The 26816-nt window shown below is 44.6% G+C and overlaps 1 protein-coding gene across 1 annotated transcript in view; it reads left to right on the top strand.

The window, feature by feature from the left end:
- The first annotated feature begins 1694 nt into the window (after positions 1-1694).
- LOC117749053 (protoheme IX farnesyltransferase, mitochondrial) overlaps positions 1695-26816 on the top strand; it is a 31539-nt gene continuing 6417 nt past the window's right edge. Inside the window, exons 1-4 of the mRNA XM_034559255.1 lie at positions 1695-1801; positions 2887-3029; positions 3141-3525; positions 3841-3965. Coding sequence (XP_034415146.1) covers positions 1771-1801; positions 2887-3029; positions 3141-3525; positions 3841-3965 — 684 coding nt within the window. The 5' untranslated portion in view covers positions 1695-1770. The remainder of the gene's footprint in view (positions 1802-2886; positions 3030-3140; positions 3526-3840; positions 3966-26816) is intronic.

Raw genomic sequence — 26816 nt, 5'->3', positions numbered from 1 at the left:
TGGCCTCGTCCGTATTGTTGGCGTTCGCCATCCGCTGCATCTTGATGGTGCATGAAGATTAATCTCAGCGGGGGAGGAGCTGGCAGCAGAGTGAAATGAATTAAATCCGGAGAAGTGGACGCTCGGCTTGGATTGCACGTGAGGAGTTGAGTCCGTTGACAACGTGCGTGATTGTAAAGGACATCTGCGCCACCGCCATTCATAAAACAATTCACAAACATGTGACTATATAAACTGAATACTGTACTTACAGTACACGACGATTGCAAAAAAAAAAAAAAAATGCAAATACACATTAAGGAATGTATTGTTTGTCCATATTCAGAATATGACCTTAACAATAAAAGCAAGCAATAATCGCCCCCCCCCCCCTGCGTCCCTGAGATATTATTGTTGGAGGAAATGAAACACTGCGTTGAAAGCAGACAATCATACGGTTTCATTATCTTTTGTTTGAATAAAGCCAGGCAGCAAAGTGAAAGCAGCATTAATCAGAAGGTTTCCATCTCGTGGGCTGGGGCAGCCCCGGGGGGGGGGGGGGGAAACGAGATGATCACGCACATAAACAACCGGCCTGGCCGGCGAGGCTCGTCAGAGGACACACAAGGGCAGGAGGCAAAAGGCCAGACATCGAACGTCTTCTGTCACCATTTATTGGACGGTGGCAGAGGTTTTCTGGTAGCCTGACTCCTATAGCGGTGCTTGTTGCAAACAAACACATGTTTGTTTCACACTACTTTAATTCAGCTCAGCTGATTGGAGTTGCTTATTAAAAGGAGTCCCGCTGGGAATACATTGGCTTCCTCTTGAAACCACCGAACCGTTACAACAACAGACTTGTTTTAGTGGGTCACGTTGACTGAAATGAGGATCATCATCATCAGAAATGAATGTGCTTTTACGGAATGAATATTAACCTTCAGTTTAAAAAAAAAAAAAAAAAGGAAAAAGCAAAGGCACTATTAATTAAGAGAATTAAACAAGATGCATCAGAATCTCGGGTTTGCGTATTGCTGCGATTTCCTGGGTGAAACCCTGGAATGGCCGAGGAATTTAAATGACATGGAAAAATGGGAAAATTAGATGCACTATGGTTCTTTTTCACAGCGAATATCTTGAGATGTCATAGCAGGAAAGCAGGCGTCAATAATAACATTAACCTAAACAGCTAAATGGAATCCAGCCATAATTACTTTTATTAGTAGCACTAATACCACACTGATAAGTCCTGCATTGCAATTTAATTTGGTAAAAGTGTGTAAGTATAATTAGGAAAATGTAAACTGTTATTATTATGATATCATTATATTATTATTACTCATGCATTACTGTAAAAGCAGGATTTCACTGTTGTAGCTGGTTGCGTCAAAACATTATTGTAATGACGGTTTAATCCGCTGATTATTTTCTCCATTAAATGATGATCCATTAAAATTAAAAATGAATAATTAGAAATGACCCATTCATACTTAATTATCTAGTTAATAATAGTTATTTTTCTGTGTTATTTCTTTAATAAGGACTCAGTATTAGTTTTTGTTCATTTTCAAGCAGTCATTGTAGCAGCTATTTGTGGTAATAGTCTCGTAATATGATGAATACATGTATTATTAATGTGACGGTTCTTTTTATAATAACTTTAATGAAAGCACACACACACACGCGCACACGTGTCCTGACCCGGAAGTGTTTCTCTTTCACTACCGAGGTCGTAATGGCGGCCCGCTGCGTGTGAATGGGGTCGAAACCGAAACGGGAGCCGGCTCGAACATGTACAAAGCGCCATGTGGCAGACTGTCAGGTAACAACGAGGGCACGCGCGTGCTGTCGCTTCGCATTCGTGATTTCATATATATTTGTGTATTTGTTATTAAACACGCGCTCGCTGAAAACAGCCTGCGGAGCTACGGCTGCTATCTTTAGCGTTTGGCACCGGGCTGGCGGTGACCTTAGAGGGAAGTCACCGGGCGCGAGCTCGCGACCGACCGTGTTTCATAACAACAACAACAACAACAACGTTTTGCTGTTTAAATTGTAACTGTGTGTGTGTGTGTGTGTGTTGTGTGTGTTATCAAGCAACGTGAAACGCTCGCGCATATTGCGATGCTGCTATAACTGTTACGTCACCAACCCTCACCATGAGGATGTGTTATTAACGTGACGTCACACAACCTTATGGGAAGAGGAAGATGTATTAATCTAGTGTGTCATCGTTGGTCGTTACATGACCGTCACAGGCTGAGTTTAAAGGACAGCAGTCTGTTGTTGTTGTTGTTGTTGTTAGCATGCTTTTTGTTTGGGGAGGGCAGGTGTTACCTGCACTTTTAAGTGTTTCGCTCATGCTCGAGTTGTGTGCATACAACATTGCTTGTGTTGCATGTTTTATGATTTGTGTTATTTAAAAAAAAAAAAATGTCCCATCCAAGTTTTTCTTGTTCGTTTTCATCACACTCTTTACACACACACTTTATTTCTTCATACCAAAAACTAAAATGCACTACAAGGACACCAAGACGCAGGTATAATCATCGCAGTTCAAAAGTCACTGGTAGTTACATTTGATTACATTTGTACACAGCATGGCCGGTGGGAACATTGCTAGTCACACTCCTATGACTTCCATCCTTAAAGCATCATTAAACGCCACCTGAATCTTTTTAATTTGTGCTTTAGTACAACTGCAGCACACGTGGGCTGTATGGAGTACAGTAGCCTTTAAATACGTCCGTTTTTAACATCATCTGTATGGGAAATTGACATGGCAGCATATTGGCTTCATCACTTGAGGTCATTCTTGACGATGTGACCCAAACATAGAATGAATCGGAACCCGTCTGTATTTGTTTTAATCAGTAAAACTTGTGCGTTTTTATTTATTTCTTGTAGGTTTGATTGGTGTCAGCGTGAAGCAGACACTAGTTCAAAATGCCCCTCAGTGGAAGCAGACTGCTCGCAGCCTTATTCAGCTGCACAAAAGAGATCCATCAAGCTGGCTGACGTACCAGCGCCTCAACTTCCTGAAACGCCAGGTGCGTTAAAAAAAATAATATATTGTGTTGCTTGTTATCAAACCATACCTTTTTTTTTAAAATAGTGTACATTATCCAGTAACTCACTCTCTGCACCCGTTTTCCTCTCAGTATGTAGCAAAGAACAGCAGCGAGCTTCTCCAACGCGCCGTCCCGAAACCGGCTCCATCCCTGACCACCGTGGACGAGAGAGACGACGATGGCGTCGAAAGACAAGTGCAGAGGATACCGACTATAGATCCCGTGGTCACAGATACTGACCCCCGGTCAGAGGACGTCACCGGTGAAGCACCGCCCGGTACAGCCACCTCGGAGCCCGACGCGGACGACGCGGCGGCCCGGAGAGATTCCGCGTCGCCGGACGAGACTCCGCACGTCCACGTGGAGACGGACGAGGCGAGGGACGCCCGTCTGGACCGACAGTGGAAGCTGCTGAAGGTCGATGTGGCCGACCTGCCGGACATCTATGCCAAGCTCGCAAAAATCAAACTCACAGGTGAAGTGCACAACACGTCTTTTTTTCTCCACCTTTTTTATTATGAACTACTTTCATATGGAAATTGATGCATGCAAAGAATTAAGTGAAATACATTCGAGGGAAGTGATGGCCTCATGATGAGTCGCATAGTATTATAGATGTCATGTGTTTATAGTCATTTGTGTGGCCTTCCTTCACTCGACTCTCCTCCTGTTTTATATTGAATCATTCTTCTACAGTGTTCTTCACCTGTTACTTTAAGAAGTAAATGCTTAAAAAAACTTTCTAGCTCCTGTTTTAATTTGGTACATTATTCTCCATTTTTTTTCCCAGCTCTGGTGGTTACGAGTGCAGCAGCCGGCTTCGCAATGGCTCCGGTGCCCTTTGACCCCCTCATCTTCTTCGTGGCCTCCCTGGGAACGTGCCTCGCCTCTTGCACTGCCAATTCCATCAACCAGGTCAGTTATCCCCAGAAAGCGGTCAAACCAGGCCATGCATGTCGGTATCTAAGAGATGGTGTTTAGTTTTTTTGTTGTTCTTTTTGCACACCACAGCACAAAACCTCTGAAAGTTAAACTCTAGCTTCACAAAGATGGCAGTTGGCTGCGGGATTGTACAAGTGTACCTAACAAACTGGTAACTGGTGTGAAGTGAAATATCGACTAGAGGTGATAGAGCGCTGCAGTACTAACAACCAGGAAGTGTCCCCTTGACTCAAAGTGGGGTTTGGGTTCGATGCCTGAAGTAACGTCTGTGGTTAACACAAACTTAAGAGAGTGTCGTGTTTTGTTTCACAACATAAAATACTTTAAAAACCCCACTTGAGACTTTTGAAGCTTTTTACGTGTCCAAAAAATAGGATGCAAATTTGTGTTTTTAATTTTTAAAGATCCTCTTGCCGAACAAAACATGCAAGTGCCATAAAAGTTTTGTTTTTGCCCCGTCGTTTATATATCCTGCTTGTTGGGGAAACCATGGCAACGCAAACTTCCTGGTCGGCTCACAACAAAACGCATAGCTCGCGTAAGTGTTTAAAGAATAGCGTCAAGTAGTACAGATGTTTCTGGTCTTTTTAATCTGTTCATTATTTTAAGTACCGATTTCCTTTGGTCTGATAATGTGGGACACATTCTTTGTGTTATACAAACATGCACGTGCTCGTCGACACACACTCGTGCGCGGTTTTCCTTTTGGTGACGTCTGTGTTCTTAAAAACAGGCTGAACGAACCCGCTCATCCCCTTGGTCGACCCACTCTACATTCCTCTTTGTCTGCGCGCCTCAAAGATGCATTGAGCTGACTGTAAATGCTATTATTATTATTATTATTATTATTTACCAGCTGAAAGCTTCTTTTCCGAAGCTATGAACACAAGTAGGGCCTCCCACTGGCGTCCGGTGTTGACGTTGTACATAGGCATTTGCTCGCTGACTCAAGAATATTGGTACAATGGGTGACCTCTCCCTCAGCCCCGCGCTGAACTCTTGCTTAGTCGCGTCTTTGGCTTGTAATTTGGCAACGGCCTTGATTACACTGCAGGTTCCTGCCCTCTGGGCCGACCTCCCTCCTTACCTCTTTACCTCCTTCCCTCAGCGGCAACGTTCCAACATTGTTTTCCAACGATAATGAAGTGACTCACCGAGTCAAACAAAACAAAAGGTCATCTTGGAACGCGCGTCCCCCGAAAATAGGCACAGTCTTGTGCGTCACCTCGAGGATCTGTTGACGCCGTTCAGTTTCTGAAGGTCAGGTCTGAATAGTGTCAATCAGTCCAAGGCTGAGGTTAGTATTGCATTGTCTCTGAGCAAGAGACGCACTCCGCCTCGCGCTGAGCAGGTGTGCAAACACCCTTCAGGTATTTACACAATGTCTCCCCGTCTCTCCTCGTGCTGCTCGGAGAAGCCGAGACTCGAGACTCCCAAGACGTTCAGAGCGCTGAGTGATGCCACCGTCTGTACCCTGGGTGTCCCTTTTTATCTGTGGGCCCGCCCTCGCATCACCGCTGTCAGTCTTCATTTTCACCACTAACTCAGCCCAAGGATACGACATGGCTTCATATTTCACTGAAACAATGTTATTTGCCTTTCAGTGCCTCTCTCTCTCTCTCTCTCTCTGAAGGTGATGCACGGGAAACGGTGAATTTTCAGAGCAGATGTAGCTAGTTGCAAATTAGATAAGTGTGTGTGTGTGTTGAAACCGGCAGGAAATACTTACAGTCAGGGCATCGATCACATTTTGGAAATGATGGAAAAGTTGATCTTTTCCGGCCCTTTTACGAGAAGCAGGTCAATTTATTAATTTTTTTCCCTTAATTTAAAATGACAGGAGAACTTTGAATAATATGACTTCCAACCTTTTTGGTGCCACTTTTCAAGTTCTATTCTAATATATAAATATATATATTCATCTGATTTGTAAGCGTTTCATTTTGCATTAAATCAGACTAGACTGTGTAGAAAATTCAAACCTAATTATTTGATTGTATAACAAGATTGTGTGTATCTATTTTTTGTTTGTGTGGCCTTCAGCTGGTATGTGAGCCCCCTCCTTCTCTCTGGGGACATGTTGCGTCTCATCGTAGTCTTGATTGGCAAGAATTGGCAAGGGCACGTTTTTCATTTAAAAGGTTTAAAAGGATAAACATCATTAGGAACGTAAAGCTATTTGAAGTTGGTAGGTGTCCCCGTCTCGCTCTGCTCGTCTGGTATGGAGAGCAAACGCCTCGCCGCATACTTTTCTCTCACAGTCGCTGTCGCTTTGTTTGTAGAAGGTCATTTTCCTCCGTCTAATTACACACACAGAGAGGCACAGGGGATGTCATGTGTGACATGTAATTGCTCACTGCGGCGGCACTCTGGACTCACGCACTCTTGTCGGCTTTCAAAGACACGCCTTCACCTGTGTGTGTGTGTGTGTGTGTGTGTGTGTGTGTGTGTGTGTGTGTGTGTGTGTGTGTGTGTGTGTGTGTGTGTGTGTGTGTGTGTGTGTGTGTGTGTGTGTGTGTGTGTGTGTGTGTGTGTGTGTGTGTGTGTGTGTGTGTGTGTGTGTGTGTGTGTGTGTGTGTGTGTGTGTGTGTGTGTGTGTGTGTGTGTGTGTGTGTGTGTGTGTGTGTGTGTGTGTGTGTGTGTGTGATCCATCTCAACACTTTGGTCAACCATTTGTTCTTCATAATCCCCCAAAAGAAAAACATCCGACCCTCAGATCTGCTGCCAGGTTGTTGTTGTTTTTTTTTCTTCTTTCTCTCCCTATATTTTGCACTTCCTTTCATCTTTGAAAAAAAAAAAAAAAAAACGTGGCTTCTTCATTAGCGTCTTTTTATATGTGATCAAAAGCTAGATGCACAATTATTTTAATGTGTAAAAATCAAACCAAAGCATCGACAAACAAATCAAAGCCGAGAAAGACACTCGCGAAGGACCCCTTCCTATGGATTCAGCTCGGCCCCTAATCCCTTTTTAATGCTCGGCCTCCAAGGAGACAGAGGAGTGTGCAAGTATGCGACCGCACAACCGTTGAATTACGTTGAGGGAAGGGAGGGGGAAATGCCTTGAGGGGGAGAACAAAACCATTTTGCTCTTGGAAGTGGCAGTTGGACCTTCAGTGGAGCTGTCAAAAGCCAAGGCTGCTCTTTGTCCCGTTGGGAAGTGCAGAAATGTTGTGGTTTTCCTTTTTTAAAAAGAAAATGTGACTCTATTTAGGAGACTGACGGAAGGGTGTAAGCACTCGCAGTCACGTAACAATGGCATTTCACCCTCTCGAGTTTCACCACAGTCAAAAAGACCTCGTGCTGTCACGTCTCGTCTCACAATCGTGGAGGAGACGGTCGACTCCCAACAGCAACGAGATGTCATTATTTGAGCTCCCGGTTCGCTTGGCAATTATCAACCGTTCTCAAAAGCACGGCGTCGGAGGGGGGGTGGGGCTGCGGAGACCGCCGTGAAAGAAGCCCCCCCCCCCCCCCGCGCTGCATGTAGGTGTTCGCCGTGAACCTGGTTCCTGAAAGTGTGGTGCCGGGCTGGTCGTTCGGGGCCCCCGTGGCCCCCGCCTCAAAGGTGTTCAAGCCGTCATCACCTTCCGGTCGCCCCACCGCTTCAAGCTAATTGGATAATTGGGTCAGGCGAGAGTTTTCAAGCCGGAGCCCCAAAAGGCCCCTGGGAAGTCTTGAGGTTCCCCAGCAGTGTAAACAAGACCCCGATACGGCCTCTTACTGTCAAACAAGTGCCGCCTCGGCTATTTTGACAGCGTGTTTTAAAAAAAAAAAAAAATGTTTTGATGTAAATTCAAGCCGGCTCGCTCTGCGGCTGCCCGGTGTCATCTCTGCTTTCGGGGGCCACGACAGTTTCTTTTGTGTCTTGTGTGTGTGTCTCTCCTGCGGTGAGCCGTCTGAGGCTGGCACGCATAAGCAAGCAGCCCCCCCCCCCCCCTCCATAGCCCCTCCACTCCCCACCGCCGCTTGGAGCTACGCCCTCCTCCCTCGTCCTGTGCAGGCATGCATTATTTACCCCTCCTGCGTGCCTCCTCCGGCGCACATCTTGGTCAGCGCCTCAGTGTTTGGGTAAACGTGACTGAGCTCACACACAGGCAGCCATCAACACGTTCAGAAAACGGGTTGGATTTTATTCACCTTTCTTTAAAAGATGCACCTCCTTTAAAAAAAAAAAGAGAAACTCTTAAGATTGAACCAAAGTAACCTTTTTGAAAAAAAAAGAAAGAAAAACTTTAAATTATTTCTGAAGCTTTTAATCGGCAGAACAATGCAAATTAATTCAAATTGATTGCATTCTGATGTTGTTTTTGATCTTAACACACACAACGTGGAAGCTCACGCTTTCATCCTTTAAAAAAAAAAAAAAAAAAAGGGAATCTAATGTACGACTTCAAGCACATTATTTGAAATGAAAGACTGATTATGAAGCTTAAACGTTGGCTGTCTGCATTAATTTGAGGCTGTTTACATCCTCGTCGCACGAACAATGCATCCCTTTTTCTACACTGGCCATCCTCCATTGTTAGTGGTCGCAAAGCAACCAAAACATGTCAACGTGAACTAAAAACAAAGTCGTCTCTTTAAATGAGTGTGATGCCGTACTTTTTTGTTTGTTTGTTGGAAATGAGCCAAGAATGAAGAATAGGTAAAAGGTGCATTGTGGGTGTTTTTTTTTATCTCTCACTATGTTCATCATCGGTGTCGCTTCTTAATTTTGCTCTCAAAAGTGCACAAAATTCAAAAATCAAACCGCTCTCAACGGTGTAAAGAGAGCCTTCATTTACAGTAAGTAATAATAAATATATATATATATATATTTTTTTTAAATCACATTTTTGTGAGGTTTTAATAAATGCACGATTGTTTCCAAAAGTCAGTAAGTAATCGTGTAAAGAATCTAAATATTGACCAAAATAATTGTGATTATGATTTTTGCCTACTAGATGGTCATGTCAACTCAAAGAGAAGCATGTTGGGTAGATTGTTCAGGCACAAGCTGTTTTAGTTGATGTTGATTTTGTATTAAGATTCAAAGTGTTATAGACTTTATTTAGGTACAGACTCATGCCGAGATGTTTCTCATTGTAGTTTTCAGCCACCTCCCCGTAACGCGGAGAGCTCTTGAGAGCAGTTGTAACGAGACCTCACAGCCGTCCATCGCTCCCTTCAAAAGAAAATGAAACCCTTCCACCGCCTGCTCCCCGCTGAGAAGCAGCACCAGAAGATCTGCTTTCAAACGGGGGGGGGGGGGGGTGTCCCGGTACTGAACGGGGTACTGTATTTCATAACGGTCCTGCTGGCTACGAGCCGTATTTGAGTGTTTTGTCTGTCAGAGGATTATATATATATATATATATATATATATATATATATATATATATATATATATATATATTTTTTATAAAGGTCAACCGCATCAGAGGTTTTGGCCAAATGGGGCGATTTATAAAAAATAAAAAGATAATTCCCTGGTGCAGATGCTGCTCTGAAGAGCTTGTTTTCCAACAGCTTAGTTAAAACAAAAAGGGCACGCCGACCTTTGACATCGCTGGTTTTTGAGCTTTTTGTTTTCACGATCTTGCCTGGGAGAAGGAATGGAAATTCCCTTTTTTAATTTTTTTTAATTGCCCAGCGAGATGGGGCTCACTCGATGGGTGTCTCTGGATTTGAAATGAATATTTAACGAAGGCCGCCCTGTTAAATAGTTAATTTCTTTTAAAGGCTTTTGTCTTTTATCGGGCCACCGGGGTACAAATGGATCTCTTTCAGGAGAGACAGATGCTTTGCTCTGATAAAGTCACGGAGGGTAAATCCACCTATTATACGCCCCCGGGATCCGGCCTGAGGGAGCGAGTGCTGTTGCCAGGGTTAGGCGGGCACGGGTACTAACACGATACGCAGGTTTCCACTTGTTTCTTTTATGTCCCTCTCTTTTTAAGAAGAATTTAGCATCAATTTGCAGTTGAACTGTAGCTTTTTTTATTTATTCATAATCACTTTAATGTGTTGAGTTTGGCCAGGTCTGTGCTTTACACTGGGATAATGCATTGAGACCCCCGGTGCCAACGTGGCACTGGTGAAGTCCTGGTTCTGATTATACATGTTGAATCCAGTTGGAAGAGTCTTTGATGCAGCTATTGCCGTTGTCCGTGTGCATTTGGTGCATTTGGATCACGGTGGAGGGATGGAAACATCTAAAGGTGCCGGATGAAGTCGCTAGAGGAGCTGGCCGTGGAGCTCGAGGCGATAAAAGAGCGTTGGCAGGCTAATAAAGTACTTTTAAGGGTGTCGATTTCTTTATTTTATTTTATTCAGCGCCACAGCTTTTCGAATAGCGGCTCATGCGGTCGACACAACCGGGCTCATCGCATTGAATGACTCCCAACAGAAGGAATTTATCGAAATATTTGTATCTTGTCCGTTTTTAATCGCTTCTCACGCCAAAAAAACATTTTTTTTTTTTTTTAAATATCAAATGATACAAGATGTAATGCATTAAAACCCAAAGCTCTCTGTTTATAGACTCCAATCATTTTCACCATAGTGTTACTTTTATAAGGCAAACATTAAGATGACTAATAGCAGTAATATACTATATTCAAATTGGTGGCTGTATACTTCTGAAATGATGCATTAACCACAGCTGGTGTATAAACACCAGCTGTGGTTATAAATGTTTTTTTAATTTTACTCCAGGCAAATGATGGTGACCCTTGACCTCAATAATCCCTTTCTGTGGATACATGAGCTAAACCTAGCTGCAGTCTTAATGGTTGGTTTTGTGTGTTAGAGGGTTTCCTACAACATGTTATGCAAGAATTATATATATATATATATATATATATATATATATATATATATATATACACACATGATTTCTCACCAGTATACTCTCAGGCGGGGTGTCCTGACATCAAAGAGGTGAACGCGTCTTCTCATCGCCGTTGTAAACAACATGTCGTCATCTTCTTTTTTTTTTTTTTTTTTTAAGATCACACTTTACGACTCGCACGCAAGCTTTTCAACGCCGCGGCTTGTTTGAGCAAACACACCTCGCCACAACGGAGTAGCCGTCTACCCCCGAGGGGATGAACATGACTGACTGATGGGGCAGGTGTGTGGTGGGGTGGGGTGGGGGGGGGACGCCGCCGCGCACACGCACACGCCATTTAGACTCGAGTCAGCGGCCCACCCGCCCACCGCGGCGCTGAACCTTTCTACACCTCGCGCTGCACTTGGCAACGGCTGACCTCCCGAAGGCCAAGCTGAGTAAATGTTGTTGCACCAACCGAGACATGCGATGCTCTGTTCTCTCTTTTCTTGTCCGTTCTTGTGGAAGTAGTCTCTGCAGGTTGAAAGTAGAGTCTGCCGGTTCCACAGGTGAGGATCATATCGTACAGAATGTGTGTGTTTTTTTTTTTTTAAGATCAACTGGCGCTACTGAAAGTATTGGTGCTCAATTTTTGAGTTTCCCTCTGAAACGCATTGCGGTGCGTCGGCACGTCGGGGTCGGGGTCGGGGTCTAAGAGGACGAAACCCTTTCTTCTGGCGCTCGCTCCACGGCGAAGCTTGTTGCAGGGGGAGGGATGGCGGGTTGGGCTGAAGATGCACTGGTTTTAAAAAAATAAAAATAAAATAGGGTGCCGCTCTGCTTTTCATAAACCGCTTTGCTCTGCTGAACATCGGCAGACGGAGGCCGGAGGATCGCGTGCTCCTATTCAGCAGACGTATAATCACGAGACGTAGACCGAATGTTTTTGGTTTAGTTGAGCGGCTTCAAAATTACCCGATATGACATAAAGAAAGTGACGGTAATAAGAGCAAGAAAGGGAGGAAAAGCAATGACTTTGCAGCGATGCAGAATGTCTTCTGTGACGCTAATGGCAGTCAGATGAATGCACTCGGGTTGTTTTTTTTTGTGCGCGTGGCATTGCATTAAAATTCCTGCCGAGCTGAAACGTGATAAGTTATTTAGATTATTGTTGTTGGGCCTTCTTCGGTGGAGTTGCTGGAGAGATGATCGTAAACAAAATAGATACGATAGCGGCTTCTAAGCCCACTGACAGCCGCGCACTTTAATTTTAATGTTTGAGAATTAAAATATAAAAAAGAAAGTGGTGTGTAATTAGTGCATCACCCTTCTGTGTTTTGTGTACAGTTAACCATCCTCTGCCCCTATAAACTCCAGTGTACCCTCCTCTAACTGAAGGTAACTCAAGCCAGAGGCAAGCAGGAACACTCTTTGTAGCGCTGAGGTCCGTGGATAATTAACAAAAGCAGCCCTGTTTACAGCGAGCCAAACGCCGAATGCTAATTTGATTCAAACGAAAAAGCTTTTAGGGCGACGGCATCGATGCCCGAAAACAAAATGGTTACCGACATGCAACACGGCTCCCCCCCCCCCCCCCCCCCCCCCCCCCCCCCCCTAAGCCGTGGGCGTGTCTCGGACTCAAAATGTTGTTTTAAAAGTCAATCTTTTCTCTCTTTTTTTTTTTTTTTTTAAAGCCCATTTGTCTGTACAGTATGACTTTCTTTTCTTTGTAAAACTTATTTAACTCTCTAAGGGCACATGTGGGGTTACATTAAAATGAGCTGGAACAGCCATGTGTTTTCTTAAAGCTCGCTTCTGGCACTTAGATAAACCCAGATGATCCTTTTTGAGCTCAGCTGGTTGTGTTCATGTTGGCAAATTGATACTAAAAGGGGGAATGTTGCCATTTTAGTTTTATTTGCCACATCTTTGACTGATTTTTAAATAATTCCCCCCCTCCCCTCCCCCTTCACTATGGATTAATAAGGCCGGGTCAGATTTGGTCGCGAGTGAGGGTAAAGAAACCATGTACATTCGTTTGAGTTGAGAGTAACACTTTGCTTCTCAAACAAAACAATAGAATATGTGTGCCTTTTTTTTTTTAATATATATAAAAATTCGCTGTCAATTCTCACCTGCTTTAAGAAGCAATTCCATAAAAATACCTGGATAATTCAGTCGTTGGAGGATGACTATCATTCAGGCTGAAGTTCCTGAATCTTTAAGTGCCACCCAAGTCCTCTAGCACGTGAGCACGCTGCTAGAGGGGATATTTAGCACATCTTTTAAAGCTTTTCTCTTATATACTCTCACTTAACATTTACTGTGCTCTATGGATCGACACACTCTGCTGCTGAGGCATCGATAGCATTCAAGTCCACGAAGACACCTTCTCTTACATGCACACATCTGCAGTAGAGTGCCTCCTTCTGTAACTCCTGTTATCCACCCTTAAACACACACAGGGCGGAGGTGCGTTTCACTGTGTGTGTGTGTGTGTGTGTGTGTGTGTGTTACGGGTGCAGCTCAGCTGATCAGATAAAAGCCAAATGCCCTGCCTGGACATTTTAATTCTGTTTCATTAAAACTGGCTCGAAGCATCGAACGTGTCGGACATGAGGCTGTGAAAAGCCGGTTGTCCCCATTGTCCACGGACCAAACATCAGGAGCTCTGTCCAGTGTTTTCAATGTCGGCCTATATTATGTTTAGGAGGCTAGAAGAATGTTGTGCTCTTGTTTGCTTTTCAGCTGAATAGATGTATAAAACAAGGCGATGACACGTTGTGCCTACCAATCGGCTCCTGGAACATTCCCCCCCCCCCCCGTTTTTTTTTTTTTTTTTGTGGACCACAAAAGGTTTAGGAAGTCTGCCTTTTGCATTGCTCCGGTTCTGTCAGCGTGTCACCTGCTCTCTGCGAGCCACTCCTGCCTCACCTGGAGACTCATCCTGCTGAGTGGGGCGTGGACCTTTTTGTCTTGTCTGTCTCCGTGTCCCAGGAGGCAACTACGGGGTAGTTAAAAGGCTCCTGAGCTGTGTGATGACACGGCTAACTGTTGATTACCAAGACAGACCAAAGTGTGTGTGTGTGTGTGTGTGTGTGTCTAGGTGTGTCTCCAACCGTACCGATCCCTGTCTGCTCTTTAATGTGTTTTTACGGCTAACCCCTGCCATCACATGGGGATTGTACATTTACTGCACACCACTACTTCACCCCTCTGTGTTTTTCTCTCTCACCTGTAAGCTAAAAGAAAACAAACAAAAGTGACGTGTCTGCGGTGTTGTTTTCCTACATTACCCAAAGTTTAATTAGTCCTCCGTATTTGCCACGTGTTAGAGGAGACCTTTTTTTTTTTTTTTTTTTAATAATAACTCCATTCAGCGAGGGCTCGCGTAACACTCGTCCTCCGTGGCATTGTCTGCCTGCCCACGGGGGCGTCGCGCACAACACAACATCCACAAACACGCACACACACACACACACACACACACAAAAAACAAGACCTTGAAACGCGACACGCGTCTCGCTCTGAATGCCGTTAACGTCACCGCACAGTCGTTTATTCAGGTAGCCGTTCATCCTCCTCCAACGCAGCTGTAATCAGTTTGGAGGATGTTACGAGCGCCTGCTCACCGCACGTGTGTGTGTGTGTGTACATGTGTTTATTTGAAAGTCTTTGTTTCAGTTGCCCAGATCCTGGGGATTAAACGTTTCCGCTGTCTTCTGCTCTTCCTCTCCGCCTGCAGAGCTTCTTATCCGTACGCTGCTCTCACAGTAATTTTTGATGGCGGTGATGTGTCTTTTGTTTTTAAGACTACGTTAGATGCTTTTTTTTTTTTTTTTACAGGAAATGGATCATGTCCACTTGGCGCTGTACACCAACTATCTGTCTTTTGTTTTTAAGACCACTTTAGATGCCTTTTTAACAGGAAATGGATCCTTTTAACTGGAGTTTACAGCAGATGGCAGCGGGCAAGTGAAATGCCACCTCGGGCTTTTAAGTCCCTTCGTCGATGTTATGACAATTTAGTCTTTGTTGATAACCGCTCACTAATAAGTTGGCGGTGGCAGTGGAGGAGGACGGATCCCCCCCCACACACACACACACACCCCACACACACACACGCACACACACACACACCCCACACACCCCCAAAAACGAGATGGAAAAACTCGTGGATAAATTATTTACTCCTGCTGCTTTTTTGCCACTGTTTACCGTCTGTGCCCCTTTTGCGTTGAGCGTACCAGAAAATGTTGCAGCTCCATATAAACAAACGTGAAAATATAAAGAAATACATTTAAAAAAAGAGGTTGGCACACTGATCTTAAACTGAGTTTATAGGCTGGAAACCACAGCTCTTTGTAGTTTATAAAAAGAGCTGTGGTGGGATGGCTTTTATTTTGTTGTTATTTAATGGCTGAGGACAAAGAACCCCCCCTCCCCCACACACACACACACACACACACACACACACACACACTCCCCCTTTGCTTTATTGAGGCCAGTTCAAAGCACAATATTGATGTCAACAATATGCTCTCTTTTGTCTTTTTCCTTTTTTGGGTCAGTCGGCAACCTCCGGGTCTAAAAAGTGACGCAGTGCCGACATCTTGCATTCAGATTGTAGGAAAGTGTAGAAAACTAACTTCTACTACTTCTCGCTCGATTTTATTATTCAACGTTGTAAACATGAGTTTTACGCGTCCGTAGGATGTGATTGAGTTTGTTAGCGGTTTCAACTTCAGCGGCGCGATGGAAGAGACAAAGACATATTTTGTTATGGAGAGAATACGACAATCTTTCCCGTCCTCCCCATGGCCGTGTCCCTGAACTGAGGTGTGTGTGTGTGTGTGTGTGTGTGTGTGTGTGTGTGTGTGTGTGTGTGTGTGTGTGTGTGTGTGTGTGTGTGTGTGTGTGTGTGTGTGTGTGTGTGTGTGTGTGTGTGTGTGTGTGTGTGTGTGTGTGTGTGTGTGTGTGTGTGTGTGTGTGTGTGTGTGTGTGTGTGTGTGTGTGTGTGTGTGTGTGTGTGTGTGTGTGTGTGTGTGTGTGTGTGTGTGTGTGTGTGTGTGTGTTATCAGGAGTCTTGTTTACAGAATATGCTGGCGAGGAGAAAGGAAGGGAGAACAAAGATACTGATTGAACAATGTGACGTCTGTGTCAATGTGTCCTCAGTTTGTTGGACGATGTTTTCAGAAACAAGCTCACCTGGGGGGGGGGGGGGGGGGGGGGGGGGGGGGAACTTTGCCAGAGATGTACAATAAGATAACAGTTTGTTTTAGTTTACCTTTTTTTTATTTATTTTTTTAAACCAGAAATACCTGCATCTTTTGCCATGTCATACGCAGACATCGTTGTAAATCCTTTCAATTTAAATGAAAATCAACAATTGGGCTGCTTCGGGGGGGTCACCGACGCAAAATACGACTCTGCCGGAGGTGCTGATGGCTGCTGTCATGTTGGAGAGAACACTGAGGGCCTTCATGGGCGTCCGCACCTTCTCGCTTCTAATTTCCAAAATGAGGACGGAGGAAGAGGGGAAGAGATCGTCGGTACCGGCCGTATCGGAGCGATATTAAAAGTCAACGCACACACACACACACTCGCAGATTCACACCCATTCCTGTCTCCCTGTGGTCGGGAACACAGCTGCAGGAAAGAAAAAGAAGAAAAAATATCTAAACAGTCACATTCTCTCAAACATACACACGGCCTCGTTCTTTTTTTTTTTCCAACTGCACCCAAACTGTTGAGAGCCTTTCAAACTGCGGGTCGTGTCAGTCACACCCTCAGATATTTGCAAATGCCCACCGATGGCGGAAAGCACTGTTTATTTCCCTTTTTTAAACAAGCGACCACACGCACACACACACACTTACACACACACACAGCCTCGTTCTATGTATCGGCCTTTTCACTGATATGTGTTCCCACAGTATGCGACACTGAAAAGAAAGCAAGTCGTGTGTGTGTGTGTGTGTGTGTGTGTGTGTGTGTGTGTGTGTGTGTGTGTGTGTGTGTGTGTGTGTGTGTGTGTGTGTGTGTGTGTGTGTGTGTGTGTGTGTGTGTGTGTGTGTGTGTGTGTGTGTGTGTGTGTGTGTGTGTGTGTGTGTGTGTGTGTGTGTGTGTGTGTGTGTGTAAAGTTGACTGCAATCAGGAACCGGAGTGAGAGGCCCTCATTAGGGAGAACTTATCGGGCTCAGACTCGAGATACGGCTCCAACAAAGGAATCCGTCTCGCTTGCACAGGCGACGTGTTTACAGTAGAGGGGGGAGAAAAAAAAATAAAAAATGCACCCAGCCGGCCAGCGCGGCCCGGTGTCTAGTCCGGTGGCAAAAGACAACGCTTAATACTAATGAAGATTAACATTTGAAAGTCACTGAAGGAGTCTGGGCTCCAGAAGATGCTATCGCGTGGAGCGTTCTTGTGGCGTGACGCGTGTTTTTTGGACAACTTTATGAATTAAGGCCTGAGGTCATAAGTGGTAGTTGCTCTTACTGTGACTTTTAAACAAACATTCCCTGTAATGAAAAATCTATAGGGAGGGTTCGTAACCCGAGCCCTCCCTCGCACTAGGAGGCACTGTGGCCCGGTCGCGCCGCAGCCTCGCTGATGAAAATATGGCGATACGATCCGACACCCGAAGGCGTCTCTTTTCTAAAAAAAAAAAAAACATGTTCCCCCAGGCCTCCCCTGCGTTCTCCGGGCCGAGGTGGTCGGAGACGCCAAACGGGAATAGACAACATTGATATGTCTTCTTTTTAGATGGAGAAAAAAGTTTTTTTTTTTTTTTTTTTGGAGGCAAAGCAGCAGCTGTCAAAGCTTTCCTTTTGATCAGATGAGTTGAAGGAAATCGGCGTGCAAGAATAATCCTCCTCTTTTATTAATAGCGTGAGAGTACCGCGCGCAGAAAGCTTCTTCACAGATCCGGGGCCCCCGATCTCCGCGGGCAACGTGGCTCCGCTCGGCGTTAATTAACATAAGGACCGTTTAGGGCTCCGCTGTCCCACACAGAGGTGAAGGGGGAGGGGAGGGGGGGGGAGACTTGGGCCAGTAGTGCAGAACCAAGAGAGAGAGAGCCGGGTGTCTAGAAGCATGTTATTGTGTTTAGGAGCACAGGTAGTTTGGACTCGGCTGCTTAGGAAAAGCTTGAGGCAAAACCGCATGAATCACTGCAGACATTAGTTGATTAGTCTAATCTGTCTGTATCTTTTTTCCATGCTGCATGACTTTAATAATAAGTCTGATAAACGCATCTCGGGAACACAAGATTTAAAGTGGTGCTTTGTGGAAAAACTCCCGTTAACGTTTGTCCCCTGTCGTTCTGTGTTGAATTAAATCAATTAGAAGGATTGACTGCTTCTTTTGGTCGGGCCCTGTTCTTATTATTCTTCTCATCACACCAGCGCATCCCTCCGCTCACTTCATCGCATCAAAGGATCCGAGGAACCCCGGAAACATCTGCCGGCTGTCCGTGCGAACACCGACACGCCTCCGACCGCACATCGTGTCGCCTAAATATTGCTGACGGGGGAAACGACGTGACGGAGACGTCCTCCTCCCGCGCTCCTTTTTCTAAACACCGTTTCTAGTTTCCGTACGACTCCCTCGAGGTGTTTCTGTATTCGATTACAATCCATCCCCGAGTCGCCGGATCCGTGTCGTGGCACCACGTCTCTGCTGGTGTGGCATTTATACCGGTTGTAAAGCACCGCCCACACGTCCCTAATTACGGCGCGCTCGAGCCTCCCCCATCTTTAACTTCCATCTTCTTCCCTGCTTTTTAAAGTGCACCTTCCTGCGTCGTCATTCTCTCATTCGCCCCCTTTTCACGTCTTCTATATTTCTCCGGTCTTTATTTCTCGTTGCATAACTCCACCATGACACTCGTGCAGGTTTAACAAGGCGCCTTGGAGGCGTTCAGCGGGTGTAAAAATCGCAGCATTTACTCCGAGACGATTGGTTTGACTCGAGAGACATCGGAAGCCTTTCTGTGACAGAGCCACACAGTTTAAAAACAACAACAACAACAACAACACACCTTGAAATAACCTTAATCTGCCATTCCAGGTTCTTTTTTTTTAATGTTGTGACTAGTCGGGTTGCACGCCAAGTCTGTTTTTGTTCTCTCGTTTGACTTCAAAACGTTGTCAAATGAACGTCTGCCAGAGCCGTTGACTTGACTTCTGAGGAAAAGCTTAATCTATGTAAATCTGTGGCTGCTTGTTTGTCAAGTGGTTGATCAGAGACGGTTCACAGTCGCTGTTCAAGGGGGGCTTTGAGGGCTCTTGTGCTTTTTTTCAAGCAGACTTGGCTCGCGTGCTGCGGAGCACCCCCCACCCCCACCCCAACCACCCCCCCACCCTCTGCTCCCCTGTTGATGTTTGAGTCCGCCATTCAACTCCAGTGTGCAAACAGGTGACATTCTGACAAGTGATGACTTATTGTTGGGTTTCGCCCGTGCACCTGGGCTTTCCTCAGCAGAGAGAGAGAGAGAGAGAGAGAGAGAGGCACGCTGTTTAGGCCAGCTGATGTTCCTGTGAGCCAAAGCCACACAGCTGCTCGTGTGTGTGTGTGTGTGTGTGTGTGTGTGTGTGTGTGTGTGTGTGTGTGTGTGTGATGAAGTGCTCTTTAAGTAAGTTTAGCAAAAGAGCTCTTTTAAAAATGTTTTATTTGCTCTCTCGTCTGACTGAGCTTGAGTGTCAAACAGACAGGACCTTTTATTTGTTCTCAGTAGTCGTCTCTTTGAGTCTCGACCTACAGATACATTTTTGTGAGACGCTGCGAGCAGGAAAAACACATAACAGATTGCAATAAATTTACAGAAAATAATTCATAAAGAGTGATGATTTTTAATGTGAAAATGTATAGACAGGGATATCAATACATGTGTATATATATAATGTTATATATATGTATATATACATATATATATATATATATATATAGAGCCTCATTTTGAATTTGGGACTCTGCAATGAAATCTTGCATTGCCAGGTTTTCATTCTTCAATGCTTCTCCCAGCTGAACTCGTCTCTGCAGGGAATCTCGACACTGCAGGGAATCGAACCCCATCCCAGTAAAACCAGGAGTACCATTACCAGTGCCATTTGTTTTTTGAGTGGCCCCCCCCCCCCACCCCCCACCCCCCCCACCCCAATACAGGAAACCGGATCACCCGGAGTAAAACCTGCCAATTTTTTTTTAAATTTGGCTCACCCTAGGGAGGTAGCCGGATCACCCGGACTACCCCCCCCTCCCATCCCCATCCCCCCCAATGCAGGAAACCGGATCACCCGGAGTAAAACCTGTCTAATTTTTTTTTAAATTGGCTCACCCTAGGGAAGTAGCCGGATCACCCGGACTACCCCCCAAGCCCCTCCTCCCCCCCAACCTAAGTAAACAGCGAAGCAAGTTGCAAACAAGCAGAAATTGTTGACTTTCAAGTAACCTCTGAAAAACGACGCCATGAGGAAACAAGGACTGAACACCCCTCAGAAGAAGGAAATGCGGATCCTCGAGTACTTCTCTACAAAGCTGTTGTCCCTCTGCATGGAAATCCACACAAGCCAGGTAGATAATTCAAGTTGGGAAAAAACTGCTGGACTCATTAGAAATCTAAAAAATATAACTACATATAGAACTTTGTTTAGAATGCAGGAAACCGGCACATCCGGTGTACAACCTGCATAGTTCCTTTTAGATGTTTAAATCTCGATCACCCTGGAGTGATTTGTGAGATCCTCCACCTGTTGCTGAAGTGTGCCCTTCATAAGGTTCAGGGACACGACCTCTGTCTGGAGCGCATTTTTCTTTTCCATGTAGCCCTGTTCGTTGGAGACTTTTTTCTCCAGGGCCTGAAGGTTCTTCGTGAGAGTTTTGTTCTCCCTAACTAGAACAATCTTTTGTGGCTTCAGCGCTTTATAGCTCGACTTGGCAGTAATGAGAGAGTCCAGGTGATCCTTTAACCGTTGGATTGATTGAATCTTCTTTGTGTTTTCTGTCGTCAAGGAGTCAGTCTTTTCTTTCAGGACATCATACCTTCTTTTGTAGTCTTCTTGGTTGAGCAGCTTCATGATGGCCTCTGAGTGGGTCTCGAGCAAGTCGTGGTTCTCCTCCATCAGGGCTTTTTCCTCATCCTCCAGGACAGAGGAGTTGCACCGGAAATACTCTGCGATCTCCAGCTGCTCTTTGGCAGCCTGGATCCTTTCTTTCAGGACAGTATTGTCGATCTTCAAAGCTTCTGAGTGGTTCAGTCTGGCGGAGCCTACGCTCTGCCATAACTTCACCTCATCAAACTTATTCTGTTGTACCTGGAGTTCCTGTTGCAGAGCCTCATTTTTAAGTTGGTCCTCTGCAATGGAAGCTTGGATTTCCAGGTTTTCTTTCTTCAGTGCTTCTCCCAGCTGGACTTGTCTTTGCAAGTCCTGGATGAGGAGTTGCAGGGCTTGGTTTTCTTCACTGATGTCGTCCTTCTCAGCCTTTATGCGGTCGACGACCGCTTCGTCCAGAGTAAACTCTTTTTTCAGTTTACCTTCTAGGATCTTAATTTTTTCTTTGAACTCCATATTATGCTGTCGTTCAAGTGCAGCGTCTAACTTGAGCTGCTCAAAGCTATTCAGCTTCTCCTGCCTCTCCTCACATTCCTTAAGCAGATTTTCATGGTGATTGTCCATTTCGGCTTTCTCTGCTTTCGATGTGTTGAACATGTTCTGGAACAAGGCGTGGTTTTGCGTCTTGTCCATTAACACCCTTAATTGTTTTCTAAGGGCACCACATGTATTCATTCCTACCATCTTCTCGGCGTTATATTGTCTAGTTTTCTTATGAACTATCGCAATTGATTCCCAACTTTCAACCACTACCTGGCTTTTGTGGATCTGCATTTGGAGAGACTTCAGCTGTGTAGAGAGGTTCTCCAGAATCCCCATTTCCTTTTGCTGAGGAGTGCTCGGTCCTTGTTCCTGCATCGCGTCGTTTGCAAAGGATACTTTAAAGGCAACAAATTCTTCTTGTTTGTAAATTGCTTCGCTGTTTGCTTCGGTTGTTGTGTAAAATGCACGCTGTGATTTCAACATAAACACTGAACAGATTTGAGTCGTTATTGTGAGATAAAGAAACAAAAAGTTGAGAGAAATATGCAGAAAAGAAAGTACCTTCAGTAAGTGAGCCCTATATATAGATTTCTCAGAGCAGATCAAAGGCACTATGAATCCAGTGATGTCATAGAGTGATGTCATAGAGTGTTGTCATAGAGTGATGTCATAGAGTTCCAAAAGCAGAATCTCTGGCTCAGAGTCCCTGCCTCTCTGGAAAGGAACTGCATTGTGGGTAATGTAGGCATGGAAGAGAACTCTAAATCAAGACAGAGATGTGTCAAAGAAGAGGTCTGTTTCTTTAAGAGAAATATTGGGGCTGAATATCTCCAAGTTTGGTTATGAATGTAATTTTACTTTATTAAAAGCTACATTATATGGGGGCACCATGTCAATTAACTTAGCCAGGAGGAAGAGTTAATGTGTAATTATGCAATTTAAAGATGCCATAAATCATTTATTTAAATTGTGTTAAAAATAGGTTCTAAATCCAATTATAGTTTAAAATCTATCTGGATTCATCAGTAAATAATATAAATATATTTTAAATAACTAAAATTAAAAAAAAATATTTATATTTAATAACATTTGTTCTTTGACCATTTAAAGGCGCTGAACTTTTGCAAACTCCTCCATTAGGTTTTAATTAGATCATCTTCAAATTCCAAGAATGAAAAGTTATCAAAAGCTTGAGGCTTCATGCAACGGCGTGGGTGTGGTATGGCGGCCATTTTACCTGGTTCACCATCATCTTTCAAGCTGTTGTGACTATTCTATTAATAATATATATATATAAATCTATTATATTCTTATTAAAATGGTTCGTGGGCACACCAACAGAAACAAATATGTGCAAAGTGAGATGTTTGGAGAGCAATCACCGTTTCTTCTTCTACTCTTGTTTTTTTTATTCTGTGTGGGTTTATTCGTGCTCTTTATTTATTCTTCCTGTGTGTGTGTGTGTGTGTGTGTGTGTGTGTGTGTGTGTGTGTGTGTGTGTGTGGGGCCTCTCGAGTAAACGCACAGTAGATGCAGTGTGTAGTTACTGTATCGCTGCTCTCCGACCTTCACTGCACTTCCTATTCTTGTCCTTGAATGACAGGAAGTGTGGCGCTGATAAGACGACCCCTTTCCCCCTGGGGGAGGACAAGGAGCGGCTGGTGGAGAAATCTAAAGTGTAAAGTTGTCTCGTTCACCCTCCTTTTTTTAATGTTAGAGGGCCAACTTCACAATATCCACCGAGTGCAATCAAACATTTCACGCAGCGTTTTTAAACGTCTGAACAAAACGCGCGTAAGCTCGGTGCGATACGGAGCTCCAGAGGACCGTTGGCGCCCCACTCACCTGTCTCACCTGTCTCACCTGTCTCACCTGTTCAGAGGACGAGGGAGAGGTGGAAAGGAAACCGATGGCCAACCGCCTCGGTGTCACTGCAGCGCTGTTCTGCAAATGAACGCCCGGCCCTCCCTCTATATATTGGACGTTCTTTTTCTTCTAACAAAATATATATAATATAAAATATATATATGTATATGTGTGTATGTGTATATATGTGTATATATGTGTGTATATATATATATATATATATATATATATATATATTTACCATATGTCAAGAGTGAAAATTAACAATTGACACAGGGACACAGGAGTAAAACTGAGAAAATTTATTTTTTGTTCACTGGGTCTTTAAACTGACAAAATATACATAATATAAAATATATATATATATATATATATATATATATATATATATATATACTGTGTATTTATTTTTTTTATTTTTTTTCTTCTGACAAAATCTATATAATATCAAATATATATATGTGTATATATGTATGTGTGTGTGTGTGTGTGTGTGTGTGTGTATATATATATATATATATATATATATATATATATATATATATATATATATAGCATATGTCAAGAGTTAAATGAACAATTGACACAGGAACACAGGAGTAAAACTGAGAAAATTAATTTTCTGTTCACTGGGTCTTTAAACTCTGATGTGTCTTCATAAATCACATCGCGACACAAAGTCCTCCGAGGCTTCCACACAAGAGCAGGAAGTGGCTGCCTGCAGCCTGTTATCAGCTGAGCCCCGGTGGTTGGCGGTGGATCACGTTCGGTCTTTGATGGCACAGAGGATCTGGCAACCTCTCACCGCCCCCCCACGCCCCTCACTTTGGTCTCGCCTGTTTTCCGTCTTCATCTGGCAGATAATTGTCCCAACAGTTATGGGTTGTGTGTGTGTGTTTGGGTTCATAATTGATAGCAGCAGCCAGACTCCCCGTGACTTCCGTTTCAGACCCACAGCTGCCTCTCTATCGATGAAATGCACCACAGATTATTATTATTATTATTTATTTTTTTAATGACCCATCGTACTGCTCAGCGTTGTCGGCAGACGTGAAGCTTCAATCGGACATTTCACGATGTGTCACCCAACGTCTGCTCGCCAGAGGCATTGTGCACATGTCATCGCATCGCCTGCATGTCAACGTCGATGTGCAGTTCAAGCCAAAGATAAGAAACCATGTCAACCAGCCACACCGACGGTACAAAGTATTATTTAAAGTAATTTAATTTAATGAGTTGCAGAAAGGAGGAAAACAATCACTCTTTAAAAGGAAGAAGCTGTTGTCGTTTTTGTGTTCATTCACAAGTTTTTATGGCCTCTACAGATTGTAAACAATACATTTTATTGCCCTCCTAAATAGTAACAGACGCACTCGCCATTATTGACACTATTCTATTCACCTTTTACAATAATTTGGGTTAACAGAGTCATTTTTTACAAACCGTTGATTAAATGCTTATTAGCATTTAGTGACGGCTCTTGCGAATGTGCCCACTTGACTCGGAGCCGCTGCGCCAGCTAATTACACAGTCGAGTTCCCTCGACTCGGCGCAGGTGAAGACGTGGCCATTTTTATTTTAAACCGCACCGACCTACCTGTAGCGGCACACGTGCAAACGCCCCAATTATTTTAATGCCCCCCCCCCCCCCACCACCACCGCTCACTGTAACACATGGCGGCGGCGGGGCTGAAATAATGACACGGGGCCGAGAGGGTGACTGATGCGAACCAGATGAGGCGCTCGCGACTTAAAAGGAGGCAGAGAGGGAGGAGCCGGGACCGACTGTGAAATGACAACAGCACACGCAGCGGGGGCCACTTTGACAGTCGCGTTAAAACACACACACACACACACACACGACAGGTTCTGTAGATCCCGTCATACTTTTCCCACTTTGGAAAGACCCTCGTTTCTCCTCGTATTTACTGTACAGGTGCTATAAAGTGCCTGCAGGGGGCGGGGGGGCACAGAGCGCTGCTATGCACAGTACCGAGGGCCTTTTTTTTAGTTATTGGAAACTAAGTGGAACTTTTTTTAGTTTTTTTTTTATGTGTGCCGTGTTGCAGCGAGCTTGGCCCGGGGGCCTGGTTCAGCCACAAAGTGCATTTCTCTCCGTCATGCGGCCCCTGACCTCCTGACGCATTTCCTGACCCAGGAAATAGAATTAACACCTCGGCCCGGGCCTCGGGGTCCCACAGCCGCCTACACAGCTGTCCCATTAGCTCAGCTCGGCTCGGCCCAGTCCACTCGGGCCCGGCTCGCCTAGTGCTTCCACCACAACTGAACCAAAGATGGAAAAAAGGGAAGCGGGCGATTTTTCTTTTTGCTGCGTACGGCGGGAGCTCATTCAACCGCCAGCTTTTAATGTCTTTGGGTGCTTGAAGGGTTTCGGCAGAAACTGGGGCCAAACAAGGAGATGCATGTACCCACTTTTCTACATGTTGTAAACATCAACAGCTGTTTCTCTTCCTGCCGGGGCTAATTTTTTACTAAAATAGTAGCTTCACTGTGACTATTGGGATTATTGGACATCCCCAGAAATTTCTATCGAGCACGTTTAAACTTCCCGTTGCTCGGGAAGTTTAAAATTCGGACCTCGACTCCGAGTATTGAGACGTCTTGTGCATCTCACCGTAATGGTGCAGCCCCCCCCCCCCCCCTTAATGTTCTTCAAAATGAAAATCTATACCAAATGAAATGCAATTATTTCCACCAGTTTTTTTTATTTATTTTTTGTTATATATTTTTTTTCTCGATGTGGTGGCTTTCCGATGTTTACGAGTGCAGTAAATCTGGAAACTCTGGGTTTAAGAAAAGAAAAGAGGATTATCTGTTTATTAGATATTTTTTATTTGAGCCATAAATAACAAGAGATGGTTCTCGATATTTCGTCGTCTTAAGTGCTTTATCTGTTTTCTTCATTAGGCAAAGGCTCTTATGCAGGCAAGCAAAATGCACACATCCATACACACACACACACACACACACACACAGATTAGCCAGTTCCTGCGTTTAAGCACCCCATGTGTTTGCATTTTAGTCACACATTGCCAATCTCATGGGAGCACTTTGAAGCATACTCCTCCAGAGCAGATCATAAAACAGGAGTATAAGTAGTTTTTCACATAGTTGTATCACCAGAACACCCACCCAACAGCTCGCGGCCTCCACCTTCCACCTTCCACCTCCAGTCCGCTCACTCTCCAAAGTGCCTGTCGAGCATTTTTTTGGTTCAGGCGCGACCGTCATCGGAGAGAAATGCATCCCAGTGGCCGCTTTCTTTCCATTCGCACGCGGGTTTTGTTTCGCAACTGCGGAACGACTGCGCTGTAAAATCTGCGTCGGTCCGCAGTCTTGTTCCTCTGCACGACCTTCTGCACCTCGACGTTGCTGCAAAAATGAACCGTCATCTGCACTCTGTGTTTTGAGCTGCCGTGTAGGAGGCGCTCAAGAACCACACATAGGAGAAACCCCCACTTAAAGTGGATTGTAGGCAACGCTATAGATTCAGTATGACAACCAAAGGGATGAGTTTTCCCTGCTGCCT

The sequence above is a fragment of the Cyclopterus lumpus genome, chromosome 19, assembly GCF_009769545.1.
Source record: "Cyclopterus lumpus isolate fCycLum1 chromosome 19, fCycLum1.pri, whole genome shotgun sequence".
In the NCBI taxonomy this organism is placed as follows: domain Eukaryota; kingdom Metazoa; phylum Chordata; class Actinopteri; order Perciformes; family Cyclopteridae; genus Cyclopterus; species Cyclopterus lumpus.
Note: the sequence above shows the minus strand (reverse complement) of the source record. Positions and strands in the feature narration are given on the sequence as shown.